The sequence below is a fragment of the Sinohyriopsis cumingii genome, chromosome 5, assembly GCF_028554795.1.
Source record: "Sinohyriopsis cumingii isolate HCF-2022 chromosome 5, ASM2855479v2, whole genome shotgun sequence".
Classification (NCBI taxonomy): Eukaryota; Metazoa; Mollusca; class Bivalvia; order Unionida; family Unionidae; genus Sinohyriopsis; species Sinohyriopsis cumingii.
The window spans coordinates 30441619-30460768 of record NC_142965.1 but is presented as its reverse complement, the minus strand read 5'-3'; the positions used below and the strand labels follow the sequence as shown (position 1 = coordinate 30460768).

The window sequence follows — 19150 nt, the reverse complement described above, 5'->3', positions numbered from 1 at the left end:
GACTTCATAATTTGCGGCCCAGTTGAGTTTACCAGGGAGACTATGCTGAACTATAATCTACAGTTCTTACACAGTACAAAGCATGCATAGCGTCACTTAAATCCTTACTTATTCCCAATCATATTATATGCAGACTTTGCTTTATTCATTGTTTTGACCAAATTACATTCTTCCAGATAACATTTCAGCTAGTCTTTAATAGCTGTTTCATTTACGTTGAATCGCATGCTCACGAGTTACTCATTTTCAATGATATAAGCAATCCTACAAATTGAGGTATTATTTTTAAAAAGGTATGCACATTTAATTGTACAAAGCACATAACCATCATAATTTACATGTTCACGAAGAGTGGTAATAATAAGGCTTAAATTCTCATATAGATCAACATCAATCAATTTTAGTTCTGTGTTTTAGCTGAACAAGCATCATAACTTTCCACACGATGGAAAGCTTGATGTTTCGGTGTCTCCTATGTTGATAGAGATTGGGACCTAAAATCAGGAGGTTTTTTGTGGCATTTTAAAGCCTTGTTTTCACTAAATATTGATCGATCTTCCTGGTCCAATATGCGTGAAATTTGCAAAAAGACTCGCCGTTTCTCCCTGTAACATGCCCTATTTTCCCCCAAAATGTGCCCTATTTTCATATTCTGGTCAGCTGTGGTCAAACTGCACAATAGCTAAAGATTAGTCTTAAATAAACAAGCAAGAAAGCCAGTGTGGCTAATTAAAAGTTAATCCTTATCCATGCAACTATTTTGTGAAAATGACTGGCCCTCCGTCATAATTCAAAGAAACCACATTCTACACTATTCTGTGTTACACAAGCACCAGCAATTGATTGGCAAATAAATGATTCCTAATTTTGTTGAACTAAAGATACCAAAATAGCCAGCCTCATGGTACCATACATGTGGCAACTATTTTCCCCTCTTTGTATATCCTACCTTACTCCCTTATTATCAACTTGTAAAGCATTTAATATTGTTTATTATAAAACATGTATTCTAAATTAGTTTTTTGAGGACACATTTGCTGCATGGTATGTATTTTCATTCCTTCTTTTAATTTAATGATGGTAATTAACATTGATACATACTGTATAAAAATGCCAGGTGTTCACTTGTGTAAGTTTCTTTTGTGGGAATGACGCTATAGCATATGTTATTACAGCATTCATGGTGATCATTCTTGGGATTGAAATTAATTGTGGATGATTTTATTGTTGTTGTTTGCTTTTTTGTTCTGTTTTTTTTATATTTTATTTTTGTATTATTGTAAAGGTAAAAAAATCATTAATTTACATGAATAATGTTTAAACTTAATATTCTATTTAGTGAAGAAGTGAATTCTTTCTAGTAAAGTAATTATTTCGTCACAACAATAATTCACAGGTGATACAACATAACATGTAGGACTTTTCTTGTTTAGAAGAAATGAAAATCGAAGACATAATGTAATAATCAGGAGTTCTCTGCAAAAATCAGAAGATATTATGAAATCGGGAGATAGGCATGAAGCGACCCCAAAAATTCGGGTGTTTTTTTCCTCCTGGCATGAAAGTTGACAAGGTATGGTGTAAGGTCACTTCCATCAAAGCAAACTGCAACTCAGCTTTTATGGTATTAGAATCAATCCGTATTGTTTGTTCATTGTCTTGTCATATTGGGATTACATTTTATTGAGTTAGGTATTTATAATTTACAAATGCACTTTTTAGTGTTTATACCCGTTCAGTTTGGGGATCGGCTTATACGCGAACTGACTTATATGCAAGTATATACGGTAGATATAAAGTGGCTGGACTGAGCTATATTTGCAACAAACACATATAACAAACATCGACAGTTTGGTCACAAAAGAAAAATTTCATAAACTTCTGCTTTACCTATCTTTTGTAAGACAAAATCTTAAGACAGAAGTGGTTGAACATAAAACAGGATTGTGTGAACAACACAAAGTTTCTCTTTCAAATACATTCCCAGATCACATTAATGTTAGGATATAAGCCCTTCTGCTTCCCAGATCCAGCCCTCCCAAAGAAGACAATGCATCTTTCTGTCAATAATATATAGACAAAGGGCAATAACAATAACAAAGGGACCATTACCTTCCCTTGCCTCCTACAGGTGACACCAGATGAAAGCTTTTGCTATGAACTGGACAGACTTAGTTGGATTTTGGGTTATAATCATACATCCTTTGAGGATTACATTATTTTCAGACTTGTTACATCTTATTTTAGAGGTGGTATACAGTACGTTATTTTATCAATTTCAACCATATTTATGTAAATTTTCTTCTCTGACCTCATCGTTCTCATGGCTACATTGTAAAACATAGTGGGTGTCTCTGACATGGTTAACATTGTTAACCAGTAGTATTTTTTTCTTTCTTTGTTCCTTTGTCATTTCAGAACATAAGAATGATAACAAAGCATATGACATGCAAGGAATTGAAGGCATGAACTCAACATGATCATTGCATCACATATACTAAGTGTACATTATCAGATATTTGCAGCACATACACCACATGGTTGATAGTTCTAAGGAAAAGACACAGGGGTCAGAAGCCGTTTGATAAGATTATGCATGGCCACGATCTTCCTGGGTATATAGATCAAATAGATCAAGAAGATCACTTATTCCGGATTTGTTCCAACAGAGAGGAGGGGAAATCATTCCACTTCTTGCCTCTCAGTTTCTATAATCTTTGGAACTAATATTGCTGGGGAGCAGGCAGAGGCCCACATATAATCCCAACTGAGAGAAAGAGCATCAATGGACCAAGCCTCAAGATCTGGTACTGGGGAAACGAAGGTGGGCGGTTTGTGATTCCACCTGGGTGCAAAAGGATCTATCATCAGATGTTCCCATAACTGGCAAATCTAATGAAAGACCAACAGACAGAGGGACCAGTTTGCATAGATAATCTGTCCTCTCCTTGACAGAGAATTGGCCCAGACATTGAGATTGCAGAGTATATGTCATCTGGATGTTTTTATTGTGTTTTGTGATCTATATACCCAGGAAGATCCTGGCCAAGCAGAATCTTATCAAACAGCTTCAGGCCCCTGTGTTCCTGGAACACATTCTCCTTCACACTTGGCTCTTGTCACAACATCTTTGCAGCAAAAAGAATTACAAGAACTAGAAGGCCCTCCACTTTAAAGACCTACAAAGCAAAGTGGCACATTTTCAGGGACTGGTGCAAAATGAAAAACATTGTCCCTTTGAGTGCTTTGGTCCCACAAGAAGCTGACTTTTTTCTGTGGCTGTGTGAGGGGTAAAAGTTGGATCCAATTACTGTTCAGGGATACCATTCATGATATCAAACACATTTCATCATCATGGCATGGAGGATCTTGGCCATAATAAAAACCTCTCTCATTTGTTATGCAACTTTGACTTACATAGGCCTAAATCACCCATTTTGTTTCTTAAGTGGAATCTTTCCTGGGTTCTGACTTGGCTGAATTCAAACAAGTACAAGCCTTTAGCCAGGACCTTGTTGAAGCTCCACAAAACCTGTTTCCTGACAGCATTAGCTCTGGCATGCAGAGTCAAAGAACTATGTGTCCTTTCTGTTGACCCCACCTTCCTTCAGTTTCAATCAAGCAGAATGGTGGTCCTTATGATGCGACCTGGTTTTGTCACCAAGAACAGGTTGCCATCAGTGGTAATCACAAATTCACCATATGTCCTCTCTCCAGTATTGATATATCCCAAGAGGCTTTCAGACAGGACTTGGTACATGCACTCAGACTTTTAACTGAAGTGAACTGAGACAATTTGTGGGGCTCGAAGATGCCTCTTTCTCCAAGTTGAACCTCAGAAAGGGGACATAACACCTCAATTCCTCTCACTGTGGTTGAGGTGGGTAATACGTACAGCATACTCTGACTTTTCTCCAGAACAGAATCACCTGATGAAGCTCTCTGCTTATGAAATAAGAGCAATCTCTGTAAGCCTTTCCTTTGGCTATTATGTTTCTATCAGATATTTTTGGCAGTTGGTTTGCATGTACAGTCAGCCTTCTCATGTTTTTATCTTTGAGACTTGGCTCCACAGTGGCACACTCTGGCTCTGGTAGGCCCAGTCTCAGTCCAACAATTGGCTACCAGACCCACTTGACATCAACACAACCTCCATATGAACACCTTGAGCAGCTTTCAATGGATTTGCCTGAAAATTGTATGTGGCAAGACGATCTCATTATTTCTTCTTTCCAGATGTAATCCACATCGCCTCCAGTTGTGATGCTCAGAATGAGAAGAGTAAATTAATCTCCATATGGGGAATCCAATATTATTCTCTCAGAGTTTACCTGCAGTGTAGGGTTGAAATCTCAACATTCCCTCTGCCTATTACCGGCCATTCTCCTAATGTAATGTGATCCGGGAATGTATAAGGAGAAAGCAAATATTTGAGTGAATTATGTTTCTCCTAGAATACTTACCAGATCACATCACTTGAACACCCTCTCATCCTTCCATCAATGACACTATCCCATTATAACTCAACTTTAAACTGGCACTGCCTGTAGGTGGCAAAGGGAGGTAATGGACAAACATTGTCCTTTTCCTATATATTTTAGACAGAAAATTGAATTTTTGTCTTTGAGAGGGCTGGATTAAGGAGGTAGTAGGGCTCATATCCTAACATTAATGTGATTGGGTAAGTATTCTAGCAGCATCTTAATTTACTAAAATATTTGCTATTTCTTGAACAAAGTTTCTTTGCCATGGTGAGTGGAGATTTCAGTTAACATTATTTATCATGTTATGTTTATAAAACTTAGAACCCTGCAGGTAGTTTCTTTGCACATACATATAGTTTTGCCTTTGCAGACTTGTGGGCAGTTCAAAAAATGTATGTGCTTATTATAATGAGGTTGTATATCTGCCAAGGTCCTTTTTTCATTCTGATTTTGCATAGAAATTCTTAGTTTTAGCTCACTTGATATCCGTTGTGTGACCTGCATTAATTGCTTGTGCAGGGCTTTACACATTTTATAAGCAATCTTGCAGAAATTAAAAAAATAGATAAAATAAAAGTGAAATATTTTAAGGAAATAATTTTATATCGAATTTCCAAATAAGGATATATGTATTCCTGGTATCTTTGATTGCACATGATTGCACATTATTACATAAAGTAAGGTTTTGAATGCAGACATAGAAAAACAAATGCAGACATATACATGTATATATGTAGATAAATGGATAGGTAGATTAGAGTTTCTGAAATAATTAGATTTGTAAGTTACAGAGTGGACCTGTTTAGGTACAAGACCTTGAACTGAAAAATTAAACAACTGTTTGCAGAACATTGTATCATTTTCTAAGTCTCATAAATCCTTGAAGACTGGAACTGTCTTGCATGTTTTCCTGCATTATTCTGGCTACAGTGTGGCATCTTGGTTGAGTTGTCAAGAGGACATTTTATGTACCTCTCTCCTTATAATGATAAAGATTACAAGATCTGATAAATTTAGGGGAACACTGGCAGTTTGGGTTGGGAGAATGTCCCCTGTGCTCACTCAAAAAGCAACACTCTGTTTTCTTTGAAACTGGTTTTGTAGGTTTGTTTGTGGAAACTTCAAGTTTCCCTTTTTTGTGCTTAGATACATTGGCAAACTGAGCTAATCAACAATAAAGAAAGCAAGACTTTTTGTAATGATTTATTTATGCTCAAAACATAATGATTTGGGGACACTTATTTTTATCCATTTAATTATTTGCTAAACAGTATGCATTGTTACAACTCCATGGTCTTGAACTAAGTAACAGATAGGAGCAACAAATAATTTATTTACAAAATTAAAATTTAAAAAGAACTTAGTGTTGTGAAATCCCAAATAGTCCTAGAAGTTCTGTCACAATTCCAAATGTATGAAGTTCCAACTGAATTCCAGTGGTATTCCAAATAAGTTTTGATATTGAATGTGTTATTGTGCTTGTAGTCAAGAATATGGCAAAATAATGTGCCAGTGGCCTGGATTGTGGTGATGTGCTAACAGTCTTTTGATGTATCACAATAATGTAATCCAAAATGTCTTTGTTGGAATTCACCCTAAATTAATGTTTCCGCCCAAGAATATTATTGAGTACTTTGTAATTCCAGTGAATAATAATTTGAATAAATTAATCAACCTAAATAAAAAACTGAACACAACAATAAGAATGATTCTGCTTCAGATGTTAAGGCAAGAATGAGTAATTCTAACGTAAACAAGATTATATATCCATCTACTTGACTTAGGTCACAATAACCATTTTCTGAAAACATTCAGTCATTTAATGGAAATTTCCATTATAGAAGTTTCTAAGACCAGAATTAAGACTATACACATTGTTACCATTAATAATGATTGGAATGTTTAATCCACAATCATAGAGAAAATATTAGCTATAGATTCTGTTGTTTACAAAATAAATGTCACTGGTCAGGTGCACTCTGAACTTGATTTTGGACAAGGTCATGTACAAAATACAGATATACATGACGTACAGTCATTAAGAAAAGCCAACAAATAATTAAAATTAATTATACATTGCATCATGTAACAGTAGCTTGTAATTATTACTTATATGGTTGATGAGAACATTGCTTGCTAGTTTAAAATTTTGGTACATCAATCGCGCTTTTAATGTTACTATGTGGCTGATCAATAGAAAGGAGTGCCTATTATTTCCAAAAAAACCTGTTAAAGAAATCTCATGTGCTATATTTTTAAGACAAAATACAAATGTTTTTTGTTTGTCAAAACTTGCTTTACAGTATTATATATGCACAAGAATGTATAATACTGACCTTGACATTGACTATAAGAAGGAAATGACTCTTTTTGACAGTATATCATTTGAAATAAAGGATTCATTGATGAATGAACTGTGGTCAGTTATGTAATAAAAAATACAGTACATATAAATACAAAATAAAGGTGCTGATATACATACTGTGGTGAGACCACTGAGTATAAAGCTTACGGAACTAAAAGCTTTTTAAACTGAACACAACCCCTCTCTTTATCTCTATCTCTCTCTCAACTTTTTTTTACTTTCCTGCAGGCAAGTACCTTGCTAGCTTGAGCTCACCTGAGCCAAATTTGAGTTTGGCCCAGGTGTTAAGCAAGTAGATTTGTAAAGCCCTGTTGTGGATATTCTTTAGATTTTAGTTACGATATGAACAGATTTCATGAAATTTAACATTATAGCCACAAATTCACAAGATCTCTGGTGAGTTTAATAACCAGAAATATCTGCACATATCAGTTAAAAAATTTGGATGCAGTTGGCACTTTAGCTTTATATAATCACATCTCAGATGGATTTGATAACCTTTATAATCCATACTTGTTTAATGGGGCAATCTGGGCTCTGACAGGCTTACCATGGGGGCAAACAAGTGGGTATGTTGTTTATGCACAGATCTTGATGAAACTTGCTATGTAGGCTTAAATCAGATGAGTTTGGTAACATGCAAAATTGTGTATAACCAGGATGTTCTCTGGGCATTAATAAGGCTATACTTGGCTTACTTTAGATGTGCATGTGTCTTTCTTTTGTATCAGATTTATATAAAATTGGCTACAGCACAGACATTGTGGATTTTAGCTTGACCTCTTAGTAGCATGTACATGGACACCCGGTCTAGGGATTAAGTAGAGTTGCATGTTCAATACATCTGGCCAGTTTCCTCTCAATAACTTTGGACTCCATCACAGATTTTAATGCATTCTTTGTGGGTTTTGTTGCACCACTCATTGATTTTATTGTTTAGCCATGCCCCTTCTTATCAACTATATTGACCTGCTGGTATGGACACATGTAGAAACTCTTTGTTGCATTCTTCATCAAGGGCCACATTATTTCAGCATTCTCAATAAGATATTTCTTAACACATTAACCGCTGGTGACAAGTTAATGTGGCAGGAGGTAGTAGCCTACTGACGAGCTCTGTAGCATCAAGGTTGTGCATGATGCACTAAAGTGGGTGGTATTATAGAAAGGTAGACAGATGTAGCTCTACAATGATACCAAATAATCTGGAAGTTCTAGTTGCACTACCAAATACAGAGGGAAAAACCTCAATTTTTTGCACAATTTTTTTCCACCCAAAATTTGCCTGTGGTCGGAATCCGATTTTGTGTCTGGATTTTAGACTTTTTGGTTACAGATCTAAGGCAGACTGGCATGAACTGCAAACAGACAGATGAACCTTGGCAAAAAGTAGGATAAGATGGGCTTTTGGAATAAAGAGTGGTCTTGATACAAAAATAACAGGTCCATTAAGCAAAAAAACAAAAAAAAACCTCCAACTTTTACTCTTCTGCTCATGCACGAACCAAATAGCCAATGAAAAACAATATTTCTAACACAACTAGGCATTAGGTTATTGGAAAATCACCTGGAAGTTGATGTCTTAGGGTGTATTCAGAAATAGCTTTCAAAATGTGTTTCCTACTCAAAATTCAGGCGAAAACAACAAAAACTTCCATTTTGTAATATTTCCAAGATCGGCTGTTAATAACTTAGAGAAAAAAGAAATCCAGAGATCAATATTATCACAAGCACTTGAGACATTTATGTAAGATAGTTTCTATTTGTTGCAAGTACAAAGTGTAATTAAATCATGCTATGAAACTAAAATGTTGGAGCCATTTCAAAGACACATTCAATGTTACAAAGTTTTGATAATGAGGGTGATTTTAAAGCTAATGATTATTTCTAAAAGAGATGACAAACCAACATGTAATTGACCTGTATATAATTTGTGGACTATTGTGTGTGTAATTGGCCTGTATATGATACGTTAACTGTTGCATATATAATTGACCTGTACATGATATATGGCATAGTGTATATGTAATAGACCTATATATGATTTTTGGCATATTGCATACATAATTAATCAGTATGTGATATTTGACATACTGCATTTGTAATTGACCTGTATATAATATGTGGTATTTTTCATATATAAATAACCTATAAATGGCATATTGCATATGTAAATGAAGTGTAAATGGCATATTGCATATGTAAATTACTGTCAAAGAGTTTTGTTTTGTTAAAGGCTGAAAACATTTGAATCAAGCTGTAAGCTACATAAGAGTTTATTATTTAGAATTGAAAAAGAGAACAACATTTGCACTCATTACAATGCCAGCATAGGTCTGCAGATAAAATTGGTATTATAACAAGGTTGGCAATGCATGGAATTCTTAACTTGCTGATAATTAAGAGCAAGGATAGAGAGAGGAAGGTAATTTGATAGATAAATTAGAATGTAAATGTAATGAATGGGAAATGTATAATCAAGGTTGTGTGACAAAATTAAAATCAAAATTGCATTTAATTTATGATAATTGCAGAATTAAAACACTTAAATTCAAGAACATTTTTATCAAAATCAGTTTCTATTAATGTCAGAAAAAAGCACTGTATCTCAGATTGTAATTTACTGTTTGTATTCGATTACAAAAATAAATTGTTAATAACATGCTTAAAGAATTTTTTGTGTATGGTAAATGCAAGTTAAACACCACAACCCAATCTGATTGTAAATAAAGAAGTTAAAATATTATGGCCCAGTCTGATTGTAAATAAAGAAGTTAAAATATCATGGCCCAGTCTGATTGTAAATAAAGAAGTTAAAACACCATGACCCAGTCTGAGTGTAAATAAAGTTAAAATATCATGGCCCAGTCTGATAGTAAGTAAACAAGTTAATCAGTATTGGAACCAGTCACTATTTATGATGGTGTTTTGGAGATATCATTCAAAGACTGATGGTAAACATTTATCGACGTTATAAAAAGGCAATTACTATAGAAATGGCATTGTTGTCCAGGTTGGCAGAAGGTGGGTGACAGTATGTTGTGGAAATTATAAGTCTCTGGAAACCTGTTATAAGTAATTTATTGACAAAAAGTGAGGGTGGTGGTATAGTGGATGGAGTTTTGAGCAGATGGGTGTTGACTGTTGTTATAGATCTGCAAACATTTCTTGGTTCAAGGTCATATTTTTGATGAATGGAATTTTTCTTATAATTCAGCAATAATAAAGAAGGATGAAGACAAAGTGGTATGGGACTTCTTTGAAGAGAACACTCTGTCCATAGAGATCCTGAAGGATGATGTCCTGCAGAAGCTTTACTTCAGAGTCAGAGACAAGGTGAGGACCAACATGCAATGGAGACATCATGTTTCTAGTTTTTGTTGCATCCTAGAAAATGACCTTTGATGGCCAACTTTTAACATGATATGTTAACTAAATGACAGTGTCATTATATGACATGGCCACTCATCAAAATCTAAACTATAATTCTACCATTATTTTGAATGTAAATGTACTGTCTTACTGGCTGAATGTCAATGTGCTGTCTTACTGGCTAAATGTCAGTGTGCTGTCTTACTGGCTGAATGCCAGTGTGCTGTCTTATTGGCTGAATGTCAATGCACTGTCTTACTGGCTGAATGCCAGTGTGCTGTCTTGCTGGCTGAATTCCAGTGTGCTGTCTTACTGGCTGAATGCCAGTGTGCTGTCTTACTGGCTAAATATCAATGGGCTGTCTTACTGGCTAAATGTCGGTGTGCTGTCTTACTGGCTAAATGTCAATGTGCTGTCTTACTGGCTGAATGTCAGTGTGTCGTCTTATGGCTGAATGACAGTGGGCTGTCTTACTGGCTGAATGTTAATAATCTGTCTTACTGGCTAACTGTTAATGTGTTGTCTTACTGGCTAAATGTCAGTGTGTTGTCTTACTGGCTGAATGTCAGTGGGCTGTCTTACTGGCTGAATGTTAATGTGCTGTCTCACTGGCTAAAGGTATATGTGCTGTCTTACTGTCTGAATACTAGTGTGCTGTCTTACTGGCTGAATGTCAGTGTGTTGTTTTACTAACTGAGTGTCAATGTGCTGCCTTACTGGATAAATATCAGTGTGCTGTCTTACTGGCTGAATGTCCTTAGGCTGTCTTTCTGGCTGACTGTCATTGGGCTGTCTTACTGGCTGAATGTCAGTGGACTGTCTTTCCAGCTGAATGTCAGTCTGTAGTCTTACAGGCTGAATGTCAGTATGCTGTCTTTTTGGCTGAATGTCAGTGTACTGTCTTACTAACATGACCAGGGATAATTGGTATGACACAGCACATACTTCAGTTTACAACAGGCATGTGCAGCTTCCTATAGGGTGTGTTCTAGACAGCAATTTATAAATGCTACCATGAGCCATATTCTATGGTGGATACAGCAGGGTTGCAGGCAGGATTTTCACGTGCACTATTCATGCCAAAATGATCAAACTTGATTGCATGCATCTTAATTAGTACCACATCCTTGAAATGAAATAAGGACACTGTGACTTGCATTTTGCATTTTTTGGCTAAGATTAATTTTTTTCCTTTACTTCGTTGCTACTTTTAGGGTTATTGCATGCTATCTAGGTCTAGTTGGGCCTACATGAAAATTGTGCCAATCTGCCTTCCATTTTGCCTTCTATAGTGCCCATCATGCAGATCTTGTTATTGCTGTTTCTCCAGCATGGGGATTTCACTCAAAGGCTTTTAGTTAAGCCTAGTTGATTTTTAATGAAAATGTTGTTATTCTTATATATATTATAGCCACCACACCATCTTGCTTTAAAACTTAATCCATTTCTCCTCTTAAATGGCCATATCAACATTCACCAAAAGGTCTCTTGTGATACCAGTTGCAGTCTTGGACATAAGTCAGCATGTAAACATTGATTTTAAGTTCAGAAGTCTTTAACTGCACTGGTCTGTGTGCATATCTGTACAGACAAATCCTGAGTTTTTTGTCATACTGGTCTGTGTGCATGACAATACAAACAATTTGTAACTTGAGATTTTATCAATACTGGTCTGTGTGCATGACAATACCAAATGGTATGAATATAGTTTTAACAAACCTGGTTTGTAGATATATCTGAAGAATATCTTTAATAATGCCACCTAGAACACTTTGTAAAAAAAAAATCAGTTTCTATACCCAATAGTTCGAAGGAATAAAATGACAGAAGAAATCAACTTATCTTGGATTCCTTGAAGTTTTGTTCAGCCTGCAGAGTTTTGGTTCAATCTATGTTATCAACTTGCAATAGTGTTTCTCATCTAGAGAAGAATGTTCCCTAGTTTCTGTTTTGTCTTTTATGCCATTATATATATATTCAAAAATCTTCATAAAAGTGACTTATGTAAGCATTGTTTATGTTCAAGTTTGTACAATATGGGTTTTCAAACATTGATGAATGGGAGAGGTGTTTGGGAGAGGACTGCCATCACATTCAGGATGATCACAGATATATTCTTTCTCTTTTTCTAAAAATTAAGAGTATTTACTAATTATGACAATTTTACCAATTTTTCAAATTGTTCTCATGAATGAGAAAGCTATTTTAAGAAATCTTTTGATTTTTTGTTAATTAAGTTACAACTCTAATCCTACATGTATGTTGTTTTCCACAGAATGTGCTCCGTGAAGAGATCAAGGAGAAATTTAAGTATGAAGTGGACCGCTCCTCACCCAGCAACAAATTAAGAGATTTTATGGACTGGTCTAGCGACATCATAAAAGACATCAAGTATCAGAGGAATGTCCATGCCAACCCAATTGGCAGGCTGCTAGTCAAGTTATGGTGGGTTGAGCTATTGGCTTCTGGTTATACTATTAACAAATCCAATTTCTAAATATTGCAAATCTTGTCCAATTTGTTGGAAGTGAGCACTAAACACTTCCAGTAGGAGTACAAGTAAAGTCAAAATTTTACTTAAGATTACAAATCAGATTAGTATTCTTTATTACAAAACTATTCATCCATTTCATGCTATAGTAATTACATTTCATGCTTTAGTGATTACATTGAATTTCTTCGGTGGTTTTTTTTTTTTTTTTTTTTTTTTTCACATATAACAAATAGACTGCTCTGGTGGCCTTGTGGTTAGAGTTTCCACCTCGGACATGGGAGGTCGCAGGTTCAAACCCCAGCCGAGTTATACCAGAGACTTTGAAAAATGTTCCTAGCAGTTACCTCACTTGACACTCAGCTTGGTTAGTGTTTGGACTGGTTGTCCTGGTGTCAGGATAACATGACTGGGTGGGACATCATGCTACATGTCTAGGACATGATGCCCCAGTGCTAGACATCACAGTAAACTGCCACACTGCAGACAACGTAGCGATATGACTGAAAAATTGTTAAAGCTACGTTAAAAATCCAAAGCACAACAACAACAACAACATCTAACAAATAATCTCAGACAACTGACAATGATAAAGCTGCAGGCTTATATCAAATTATGTGACTTTACTCGAAGGTCAGCAGATAACTGTACAACTCTCAAGTAATTGCTTAGTTATCACCTCACCAACAAAGTGGGAAAGGGAGATAACATTTTGTTTGTTCTTTTTGTCTTTTTCATTTTGTCCATTTGTGTTCATTCATTATGTATTAATTATACCAGCAATATCATGGCCCTATTTCATGGAAATCACTATGCGGATGTCTCTCAAGGAAAGTAACTCAACCATGCCAATGTTGGTCACCGGGTAACCTAATTTTCACAATGAGTAATGTTGTACCTTTAGTCTTTGGTTAACCTTCAGTATCGTTATTCCAATTACATTTATACTAATCAAGCTGTTTCAGCTATGCACTGTTGAAACTTGGAATGTTAATGCATATTAGTGAGTAGTAAATATGCAGCAATATTTACTTTCTCTACATGGTCACTTGGTCTGTTGTTGTTTTGGCATACCTATTTGTGAAGCAATTAACTCCCATAGCCTCAACATCTGTCCATACCAGGCTGTATAATTCATTAATTTAACTCATTAACCCTTGGAATTTTTTTTCATTGTTGTCTCAAATATGAATAGGAAACACATTCTGGGGGTTGCTTCTGAATACATCCAAAAAAATTGCAAGTGCTTTCCATTTGGCCTGATGCCTAGTTGTGTTTTTAACTGGCTATTTTGCTCGCGCGTGTGCAGAAGGGTAAAAGTTTGAGCTCTTTTTTTTTATTTTTTCTTTGTTTTGCTTATTGGACCCCTCATCTTTGTGTCCTAGCCACTTTTACTTGAAATCCCCAACTTATCCTCCTTTTTGCAAAGGTTTTCCTGTCAGTTTAAGCTGGTCTGCCTTAGAACTGAGGCCAAAAAGTCCAAAATCAGGACACAAAACCTGATTTTGATGGGCAAACCTTTGGTGCAAAAAATCAGGTCTCAAAAAATGTTTTACCCTCTGTATTTTTTAATGTGAGTAGAAAGTCCAGATTATTTGGTATCCTTGTAGAGATACATCTGTCTACTGTTCTGTAATACAACCCATTTGGGTGTATCTTAAATGACCTTGATGCTTCAGAGCTCAGAAGTAGAGTACTACCTCCTGACGTACAGATGTGGCACCAGCGGTAATAATGAGTTAAATGTTGGTTACTCCTGTGGGCAAAAAATTAATTAAGTAACCTTTTTGTGAAATTATGTTAAGGAATAATCTTATTGCTTATAAAATAAGGTTACAGTGACCTACTGTTTATACTTAGTTGCTACATACAATTTTGGAACCAAGCACCGTTTCAGTTGGTGTGGTGTACTATTCTCTGGGATAAGAGTTTTTGAAGCAAGTTGCAGTAATTATTCTAGTGATTCAATTTTTGCATACAAGTCAGACCTAGGTGCAAGCTGCATAGATACTGATCTGCCATCACATAATGCACCTACAGATCTGGGTCTATGCATTTTGTTAAGATTAATAGGTAGAATAAATAGTTTTGATCCTACTCTAGCAGCAAATTATATTGCAGCAGATCAGTATCTGTGTTCTTGGCAGTTGACCCTGACTTACAAGCAAGATCAGGGTCTGTGTTCCTGGCATTTGACTCTGACTTACAAGCAAGATCAGGGTCTGTGTTCCTGGCATTTGACCCTGACGTACAAGCAAGATCAGGGTCTGTGTTCTTGGCAGTTGACCCTGACTTACAAGCAAGGTCAGGGTCTGTGTTCCTGGCATTTGACCCTGACTTACAAGCAAGATCAGGGTCTGTGTTCTTGGCAGTTGACCCTGACTTACAAGCAAGATCAGGGTCTGTGTTCTTGGCATTTGACCCTAACTTACAAGCAAGATCAGGGTCTGTGTTCCTGGCATTTGACCCTGACTTACAAGCAAGATCAGGGTCTGTGTTCTTGGCATTTAACACTGACTTATAAGCAAGATCAGGGTCTTTGTTCTTGGCATTTGACCCTGACTTACAAGCAAGATCAGGGTCTGTGTTCCTGGCATTTGATCCTGACTTATAAGCAAGATCAGGGTCTTTGTTCTTGGCATTTGACCCTGACTTACAAGCAAGATCAGTATCTGTGTTCCTGGCATTTGATCCTGACTTATAAGCAAGATCAGGGTCTTTGTTCTTGGCATTTGAAACTGACTTACAAGCAAGATCAGGGTCTGTGTTCCTGGCATTTGACTCTGACTTACAAGCAAGATTAGGGTCTGTGTTCCTGGCATTTGAAACTGACTTACAAGCAAGATCAGGGTCTATGTTCCTGGCATTTGACTCTGACTTACAAGCAAGCTCAGGGTCTGTGTTCCTGGCATTTGACTCTGACTTACAAGCAAGTTTTTACAGTATTTGAATTATTATAACTAAGTGCTTGAGGCTTAAATATTCAGTATTTTGCAGGCTACCAATGAATATTGTAGTGATGTTAGTGACGCTGGCCATAACCCTTTTGGTCCTTGTCTCTTGGAAGGCTGGTACTGATGGAACAGAACTGTAAGTCCCATCTACCTTATCAGGCCAAATAAAAAAGTATGTGTAGATCTGGTTACCTGACCAACCCAGTTTTTTCCCTACCAACCCTACATTTAATTTTTAGAGAAAGAAAATTTGGAGAACAAAAATGAACAAAGGGGTGTAAATTGAGTCTAATGTAAATTCAGGATTTGAAAGATATTATTTTCCAGTTTATGCTTCATTTAACCCCCCCACCACCATATAAGTGTAACCAGAGCCATACATATTTTATCTATTTGGCCTTACATATCAGATCCAGACAGATCACAACACTATTTAGGATAAAATAGTAATCTGTTAATTACAGATAATTACAGTTAGAAATTTCCAAATGCAAACTGGAGGCCACAAATTTTGTTCATCACTTTCATATATAATGTGAATTATGACTTTAAAGCCTCATGTTTTGAAGCATATCAAAAATTCTGCAGTGAAAAATATTTATACAGCCATAAGGTCCAGCTTTGCTCTGAAACCTATTTTTAGATAACATATATGTACAAAACAGGTAAAATGGTCAAAATTTTGGTTGAACTAAACCTATTCTGTCCTGTTATAAATTTTGCAGGCATGCATATTGGTATGGAATCATCTAAGTAACAGGTTTTCTGTTTTAATTTTATAGAACCCTAACACTCAGTGGTAATGGAATTATGAGTTTAACATATAGAGGACTGTCTCAAATGATTTGATAATGAATTTATTCAATGAGTTAAATAAATTCCAGCTTTTGCAAGCCATTGAATGAAACTGAGGATTTCATTTGCAGTGATTCCCTGTGGCCATATTCTGACAGACATAACCTTTTTTGCCCAATTTCCCTTGAGCAATCCATGGGAAAGTTGGCCACCAAATTGTTGATGGTAATACTACAAAAAACAAAAAAGGTGAAGCAAGTCAAATTCCCATGGCCACAGCCAATGAGTAATTAGGATAGTGTACAAGAATTTCATGGCCTTATTTTGACCAGACTGATTCACATATAGTTGACAAAAATATGAAACTGCAAACATTGTATATTAAGTGTGCCAGCTATGTGATAAAGTATGTTATTACCCTGTGTTATATATTTCATACTCCACTAGTGAGATATTTCACACACTACAGAGATGTAATTGAAGAGGTGTCCATTTTTAAAGTGGACTCCTTAAAAGGCCACTCCTTCTGCAGCATGATAGTGGCCTTATAAGAGAGGTGGCCTTTCTAGAAAGGGATCACACAGATATAAGTAATATTTACATATAAAATATGTATGCCATAACTGAGTTTGGGATGTTTAATATTTTAATTTAAAAAATCACAGACATGTTATGGAATTGATGTGGTAAATCTTGTATCAGTGTTATTTCAGAATAAATATGAATAATCACCTTGTCATTAAAATCAGGGTACAAACATCTGGATATAACTTTAATTGCCTGTCCTTTCTTTCACTGTTGTAGAATGTGTATGACTGACAATGTTTATTTGAATCTTTCTGACACCAGATTCCTTAGTAGTGATGAAATAAATGTTTTCTTTTCATTAAAACTTCTTTAACATTTCCTTCTAACTGAACGTGTATAAACAACACTGTCCTGAATGAAAATGGTGCCAATATTGCATCCAATATAGCTGCCACAATGATGAATTTGAAAATCATGATGCTCACATATATCAGAGATGGTTCAGAACTCAGCAGTTGAAAATAAAACGATGGCAATATCTTGAATTCCTGGAAATAATTGTTTAGACAGTAGAGCATCAGTCATTCAATGGACTCTTGTTCCACATATGATGCTGATAAAAGTTCGGCATCCTTTTCACGTGTGTAGTGAAAGTACTTAAATTTTAATTCATTATAATGTAGACATTTTGTTTGTTCATGTAATTGCATTGAGGTTCTTTTTTTTTCCTATCCCAGGTACTTACCATCCTATGCATATTCTGATGGCCAGACCGTGATGTATGCACTAGGAGGAGTTCACAACTTCCTGTCACTGTGCATATTCATTTCCTATGTCATATCAAATCGTCCCACCTTCCCCTCATTTGGAGATGTCACGCAACTCTTCAAGTAAGTGGGTAGATAACAATACTAGGATCATTTTTGTTTGAGTTACTTCCCCTTACATTTTGAGCTCTCATAATTAAAAAAACCATATTTTTCCACCTTTTTATTGTTCTTTTGTTTAGTGGATAGATTTAATTTATAAAGTAATGTTGTATTACAAAGTAGTTCTAATGAGGCATGCAAATGAATTGCACAGAATATGATATTCTGCACAGACATAACTTGTTAATTGAAATTTACACATATTATAAAGTATAAAAATGATAATTTTTAAAAACAAATTAGTTTCACTGCTTTCAAAATATTTATATTATGTGTTATTTATTGTCAGCTTTAAGCATAGTACACTTGTTAATGTCTTTAATCATATCCTGGTATTTTTTTCAACATTCTCCATAAGATCTAGTATGGTAGTTAGTAAAAAGTTAGCTCAAAGCAAGGTTACTATGAGATACAATGTTTCAGTATTTATCATAAGTTGTATGACATTTTAGTTTATGTGGCATTTTTGAACATTGTATTAATATTTAGGATGGTTTATGTGGCATTATTTTAAAATGTATTCATATTTAGCATAGATTATGTGGCACTTTTCTAGAAATGACTGCTTTTGAATGAATTGACTGGAATTTTCTAGAACAGTCCAGATCACCATGGTCTTCTTCGTCCTCTGCGCAAAAAAAAACATACTGTTAATCCAGTAACGATGTGTCTTTTCTGTTTAAGTAAAAATATTCTGCTTTACTTTGTTAGCAGGCCTCCAGGAAAAGTCATGGAAAATAAATCATCTTATTGATTTTTTTTAAATTACCTGTACAGTGTGATGTAATAACAGCTGATTAGCTCCAGTAGAGGAGTCATACATATTTTGCTTGCCTTCCAGAAAAAGGGATGAGGTGGTGGAAGAAGAACAGGACATGTCGTGGAATAAGAAGAAAGGAGAATCTCATCTGGAAGTTAAAGCATATGGCATGAGGACCATATACTACCTGGTCAGTACCGTATACAATCACTATAAACTAGTTGAGGAATGTTAGATACAGTACAACCTTGGATGATAAACAGTCGGTACAAAAGATTTGTTAGTCATTTCAAGCCTTACTGCAGAGTCTTTAACCAGAAAGATGTTAGTCATTTCAGGCCTCATGGCAGAGTCTGTTACCAACAGGGTGTTAGTTATTTCAAGCTTCATGGCAGAGTTGGCAACCAACAGTGTTTTCTCATCTGAGATGTGAATACCAAGCTGTGATTTACAAAATAAAAGTTGTTATACA

General features: G+C 35.6%; 1 protein-coding gene across 1 annotated transcript in view; it reads left to right on the top strand.

The window, feature by feature from the left end:
- Window positions 1–19150, top strand: part of LOC149798873 (inositol 1,4,5-trisphosphate-gated calcium channel ITPR2-like) — a 367714-nt gene that overhangs the window by 305592 nt on the left and 42972 nt on the right. The window contains exons 57-61 of the mRNA XM_089957788.1: window positions 10067–10185; window positions 12497–12666; window positions 15710–15802; window positions 17727–17879; window positions 18760–18868. Coding sequence (XP_089813914.1) covers window positions 10067–10185; window positions 12497–12666; window positions 15710–15802; window positions 17727–17879; window positions 18760–18868 — 644 coding nt within the window. The remainder of the gene's footprint in view (window positions 1–10066; window positions 10186–12496; window positions 12667–15709; window positions 15803–17726; window positions 17880–18759; window positions 18869–19150) is intronic.